The sequence below is a fragment of the Triticum urartu genome, chromosome 2 (assembly GCF_003073215.2).
Source record: "Triticum urartu cultivar G1812 chromosome 2, Tu2.1, whole genome shotgun sequence".
Lineage (NCBI taxonomy): Eukaryota > Viridiplantae > Streptophyta > Magnoliopsida > Poales > Poaceae > Triticum > Triticum urartu.
The window spans coordinates 38,869,059-38,875,235 of NC_053023.1; the positions used below are offsets into that span (position 1 = coordinate 38,869,059).

A 6,177-nucleotide genomic window follows, 5' to 3' on the forward strand; every position below is an offset into this window, starting at 1 on the left:
AGACGTTGAACTAAAAAAAAAGGTCTTACATTTGGTTCAATTGAGAAATAAGAAAATATGAGTGAGATAAAGGAATGGGAAGAGCTCTCTGCAGTAGAAATAGCACAAATTAAGAAGAAGAATCGTCCAACTTCATCAATCAATCACTATTATTAATTCAACCTGCTAGAAATAGTATGCGAAGTTTGCATGCATGCAAGCATGCTAGTAGTAAAATCAAACGTACGTTGGACTCTAAATCGAAACGAAAAAACCTGGCTCAAATCATCAAAAATCTAGATCTGCTACTAGTGTGGTCTACTGCGGGTTGGGTGGCCTGGAGTTCGCGGCGGAGACCCTGGATCCCCACTCGAGGAGCTCCTTGCTGGTGTCGTCCTTGTGCGCCACCACCTCGATGAAGCACAGGCAGTCCTTCTTGTCCCCGGTCGCCGTGTCGATGGCCGCCGTCAGCTCCTCCTCGCACGTCACCTTGGCTGTCCAGCACTTGCCGTCGCCGTTGTGGATGGCGTCGACGAGGCCGGTGTAGTTCCAGTTCTTGATGACGTTGTACGGCCCGTCGTGGATCTCGACCTCGATGGTGTAGCCGCCATTGTTGATGAGGAAGATGATGCTGTTGTGGCCGCAGCGGAGCATGGTGGACACGTCCTGCGCCGTCACCTGGAAGCTGCCGTCGCCGATGCAAGCGATGACACGTTTGTCAGTGGCGCCCTGCGCGTAGCCAAGCAGCGCCCCGACCGACCACCCGATGGAGCCGTACTGCATCTGGAACTCGTACCCGCAGCCGTCGGGGAGCTTGAGCTTCTGGCAGTTGAACCACGAGTCGCCCGTCTCGGCGATGACGGCGCTGTCGCCGGTGAGCATCTTTTGGACGTGCTTGAAGAGCACGTTGACGCGCAGCGGCTCGCCGGGCTTGCTCTCGGGCGGCTGCCCCTCAGGCACCCAGATCCGCTTGTAGTTCTCGTAGGCGGTGGTGTTCTTCTTGAGGCGCTTGCCGAGCTCAGACAGGAAGTCCTTCATCATGATGCAGCCGAAGGCCGGGCCGTTGCCGACGGTGACGCGGTCGGGCTGCACGATCACCGCCTTCTCCTTCTTGAGAAGGAAGGAGTAGCCCACGGAGCTGTAGTCGTTGAAGATGGGGCCGGCGAAGAGGTAGGCGTCGGCCGACTCGACGATCTCGGCACAGAAGGCCGTGCTCACCGCGCCCCAGTAGGTGCCGATGAAGCGCGGCAGCGTCTCCGCCACCAGCCCCTTGGCCGACGGCATGGCCGCCACGGCGTAGCCGCTCGCGTCTGCCAGCTCCGCGAACGCCGCGCCCGCCTTGGCCACCCGCAGCTTGGGCCCCGCCACCATCACCGGCTTCACCGCCTTGTCCAGGAAGGCCACCGTCGCCTCCACCGCCGCCTCAAGTCCCATCTGGTTGCTCATCCTGCATGCATTGCATTGCACGTCCTTATTGATCCGACATTATATCTTCTTGCATCTCCTGATCGATCATGACACGTGCCAAAAAAAGAAGAAAAACAAAGAGAGTAAAACTTAGGGAGCATGCATGCAGACCTTGGTGCGAGGAAGTAGGGGGCGGGGTCGCGGCTGAAGGTGGGGTGGGGGGCGCTGGGGAGGTTGCAGCTGACGCTGATGTACACCGGCTTGCTCTCCTTGAGAGCCGTGGAGATAGCCTTGTCGATCTGCTCGTGGGCGTCGTCGAGGTTGTTGACGACGGCCTGGTAGCACGTCACCGGCGTGAAGCACCGCAGCTCCTGAGAGAAATCAGGGAGGCCGATGGTGTGATGAAGAACCCGGTTGGTGCCGTAGTCGTTCGAGTTGGGCCCGCCGACGATGCAGATCAGGGGGAGGTTCTCGCTGTACGCGCCGGCGATGGCGTTGAGCACGCTGAGCCCACCGACGGTGAAGGTGACGGCGCACGCGCCGACGCCCTTAGCGCGCGCGTACCCGTCGGCGGCGTAGCCGGCGTTGAGCTCGTTGCAGCAGCCGACGAGGCGCAGCCCGGGCTCGGCGACGAGGTAGTCGAGGAGGGTCAGGTTGAAGTCGCCCGGCACGGCGAACACGTCGCCCACGCCGACCTGCACCAGGCGCCGCGCAAGGTGGCGGCCCAGCGTGGCCTCCGGGGAGCCGACGAAGGTGGGCGACGACGCCGGGAACGTCGCCGGGCAAGCTACGGCGCCGCTCGGCGCCCCCTTGGGCCCGTCCACGGATCCGATGCCCGTCTCCATGGTAGGTCGGTTGGTCGATCGATCGAGGTACGTACGCGATCGAGGAGAGATTGGGAGGCGACAACTATTTTCTTGGGTGGTTTGACCCGTGCTGGTCGTGACTATTTATATGACGAGAGAATCATGGACGTATTGCTACTTTGCTTCTTGGTACCGGAAACCGACTCCGACTGGGTGCACGAGCTCCTGTTACTTTCCTTGTGCAACACGAAGTATAATAAACAACATACTAATACACGGTACTAAAAGGCAACGTGTACGCGTCCATCCGGCGAAGGTTATACTAGTAATAGAAAAAAAACTTAAGGATCCTACTGGCCAGCCAGAGCCAGACAGGGTGACGTGTGAAAGACCCCATCACTCGCCTCCTTTTTTTTCAAACGAAGCCAAAATATCTACCTTAAAGCTTTTTTTTGCGGGATAATACTTGTATTACTTAAAAACTATCAAGGGTTACAATCACGACCGGCAATGTCGAGGAGTTCATCAGGACCCGATCCAAGCCACACAACAGTTCGGTCGTGATTGTACCTGCTACTCCATTTAGCACAGATCGTCGGTGTTCAACTTTACCCTTCGAGCCGCAAGAGGAGCCCAAGGGCTGGGATCAAGGCGCTTTATATTGCATGCCTCCACGCCGGCGAGGGGCGCGGACGCCGGCCGCACCCACACCCCCACCCCAGCCGCTCCCCCCCGCCATCTACGAGAGATTCCCCGAGATTCTGCGGCTAATCTCTCTGATCCCGCAAGCAGTACTCATGGCGACCCGAGCTGCGGGGTGGAGGGAGCGCGCGACCAGGATCCGGGACGCCACCTTCGAGTGGATCCGGTGCGTGCAGGAGTGGAAGGCGGTGGACCAGGCGGCGGCGACGGCGACCGATCCGGTGGAGAGATCCGCAGCCGCGAAGGTCGCGGAGATTTGTCAGAAGAAAGCAGACTTGGAGCAGACGAAGCTGGCGCGGTGCATCTTCGAGGAGGCCACACTGGAGGAGAGGGCAAGGATGCCCCCATTTCCGCACTCGCCGCCATCAAAGTTCGTGATTTGGGCAAGGGCGGAGGCGAAATCGAGTGAACTACGACGGGCGCTTCGATGGGAGTGCATCCTGGGTGTGCTGCCACCAAGCGCATGAGGGCTGTGGCAAGGAGTGGGTTCTGAAGGAAATATGCCCTAGAGGCAATAATAAAGTTATTATTTATTTCCTTATTTCATGATAAATGTTTATTATTCATGCTAGAATTGTATTAACCGGAAACATAATACATGTGTGAATACATAGACAAACAGAGTGTCACTAGTATGCCTCTACTTGACTAGCTCGTTAATCAAAGATGGTCATGTTTCCTAACCATGGACAAAGAGTTGTTATTTGATTAACGGGATCACATCATTATTTGAATGATTTGATTGACATGACCCATTCTATTAGCTTAGCACCCGATCGTTTAGTATGTTGTTATTGCTTTCTTCATGACTTATACCACATGTTCCTATGACTATGAGATTATGCAACTCCCGTTTATCGGAGGAACACTTTGGGTGCTACCAAACGTCACAACGTAACTGGGTGATTATAAAGGAGCACTACAGGTGTCTCCAAAGGTACATGTTGGGTTGGCGTATTTCGAGATTAGGATTTGTCACTCCGATTGTCGGAGAGGTATCTCTGGGCCCTCTCGGTAATGCACATCACATAAGCCTTGCAAGCATTACAAATAATATGTTAGTTGTGAGATGATGTATTACGAAACGAGTAAAGAGACTTGCCGGTAACGAGATTGAACTAGGTATTGGATACCGACGATCGAATCTCGGGCAAGTAACATACCGATCATATGTTGTTATGCGGTCTGACCGATAAAGATCTTCGTAGAATATGTAGGAGCCAATATGGGCATCCAGGTCCCGCTATTGGTTATTGACCGGAGATTTGTCTTCAGTCATGTCTGCATTGTTCTCGAACCGTAGGGTCCGCACGCTTAAAGTTACGATGACAGTTGTTATGAGTTTTATGCATTTTGATGTACCGAAGTTGATGTACCGAAGGTTGTTCGGAGTCCCGGATGTGATCATGGACATGACGAGGAGTCTCGAAATGGTCGAGACATAAAGATTGATATATTGGACGGCTATATTCGGACACCGGAAGTGTTCCGGGGAAGTTTCGGATAAAACCGGAGAACCGGGGGATTACCGGAACCCCCCGGGGGGTTAATGGGCCTCATGGGCCTAAAGTGGAGAAGAGGAAAGGCAGCCAGGGCAGGCCGCGCGCCCCCTCTCCCCCTAGTCCGAATTGGACAAGGAGGGAGGGGCGGCGCCCCTCCTTTCCTTCCTCTCCTCTCTCCCTTCCTTCCCCTTCTCCTACTCCAACAAGGAAGGAGGGAGTCCTATGGAGTAGGACTCCCCTTGGCGCGCCCACTCCTAGGCCGGCCGCCCCCTCCCCCCTTGCTCCTTTATATACGGGGGTAGGGGGGCACCCCATGACACACAAGTTGATCATCGTGATCGTTCCTTAGCCGTGTGCGGTGCCCCCCTCCACCATATTCCACCTCGGTCATATTGTAGCAGTGCTTAGGCGAAGCCCTGCGACGGTAGAACATCAAGATCGTCACCACGCCGTCGTGCTGACGGAACTCATCCCCAAAGCTTTGCTGGATCGGAGCCCGGGGAGCGTCATCGAGTTGTACGTGTGCCAAGAACTCGGAGGTGCCGGAGTAACGGTGCTTGGATCGGTCGGACCGGGAAGACGTACGACTACTTCCTCTACGTTGCGACAACGCTTCCGCTTTGGTCTACGAGGGTACGTAGACAACACTCTCCCCTCTCGTTGCTATGCATCACCATGATCTTGCGTGTGCGTAGGAATTTTCTTGAAATTACTACGTTTCCCAACAGTGGCATCCGAGCCTAGGTTTTATGGTTTGATGTTATATGCACGAGTAGAACACAAGTGAGTTGTGGGCGATATAAGTCATACTGCCTACCAGCATGTCATACTTTGGTTCGGCGGTATTGTTGGATGAAGCGGCCCGGACCGACATTACGCGTACGCTTACGCGAGACTGGTTCTACCGCCGTGCTTTGCACACAGGTGGCTGGCGGGTGTCAATTTCTCCAACTTTAGTTGAACCGAGTGTGGCTACGCCCGGTCCTTGCGAAGGTTAAAACGGCATCAACTTGACAAACTATCGTTGTGGTTTTGATGCGTAGGTAAGATTGGTTCTTGCTTAAGCCCGTAGCAGCCACGTAAAACTTGCAACAAACAAAGTAGAGGACGTCTAACTTGTTTTTGCAGGGCATGTTGTGATGTGATATGGTCAAGACATGATGTTAAATTTTATTGTATGAGATGATCATGTTTTGTAACTGAGTTATCGGCAACTGGCAGGAGCCATATGGTTGTCGCTTTATTGTATGCAATGCAATCGCGCTGTAATGCTTTACTTTATCACTAAGCGGTAGCGATAGTCGTGGAAGCATAAGATTGGCGAGACGACAACGATGCTACGATGGAGATCAAGGCGTCGCGCCAGTGACAATGGTGATCATGACGGTGCTTCGGAGATGGAGATCACAAGCACAAGATGATGATGGCCATATCATATCACTTATATTGATTGCATGTGATGTTTATCTTTTATGCATCTTATCTTGCTTTGATTGACCGTAGCATTATAAGATGATCTCTCACTAAATTATCAAGAAGTGTTCTCCCTGAGTATGCACCGTTGCCAAAGTTCGTCGTGCCCAGACACCACGTGATGATCGGGTGTCATAAGCTCTACGTCCATCTACAACGGGTGCAAGCCAGTTTTGCACACGCAGAATACTCAGGTTAAACTTGATGAGCCTAGCATATACAGATATGGCCTCGAAACACGGAGACCGAAAGGTCGAGCGTGAATCATATAGTAGATATGATCAACATAATGATGTTCACCATTGAAA

General features: G+C 53.7%; 1 protein-coding gene across 1 annotated transcript; it reads right to left on the reverse strand.

Moving 5' to 3' along the window:
- Positions 1–261: 261 nt before the first annotated feature.
- Positions 262–2,279, reverse strand: LOC125540910 (pyruvate decarboxylase 2-like). Its single transcript, XM_048704433.1, has 2 exons — positions 1,558–2,279; positions 262–844 (listed from the first exon to the last, which is right to left on the reverse strand). Exons 1-2 carry the CDS (start codon positions 2,229–2,231, stop codon positions 298–300), a joined length of 1,221 nt encoding a protein of 406 aa, XP_048560390.1. The 5' UTR covers positions 2,232–2,279; the 3' UTR covers positions 262–297.
- Between the last annotated feature and the right edge of the window lie 3,898 nt (positions 2,280–6,177).

What these genes read in the sequence shown, in the direction of transcription:
- LOC125540910 (XM_048704433.1), bottom strand. Translation starts at nt 2,231, where the DNA reads ATGGAGACGGGCATCGGATCCGTGGACGGGCCCAAGGGGGCGCCGAGC. An exon ending in CCCTACTTCCTCGCACCAAG is followed by an intron (nt 845 to 1,557) that starts GTCTGCATGCAT and finishes CACCGGCGACAG; the next exon opens with CGCCGTCATCGCCGAGACGG.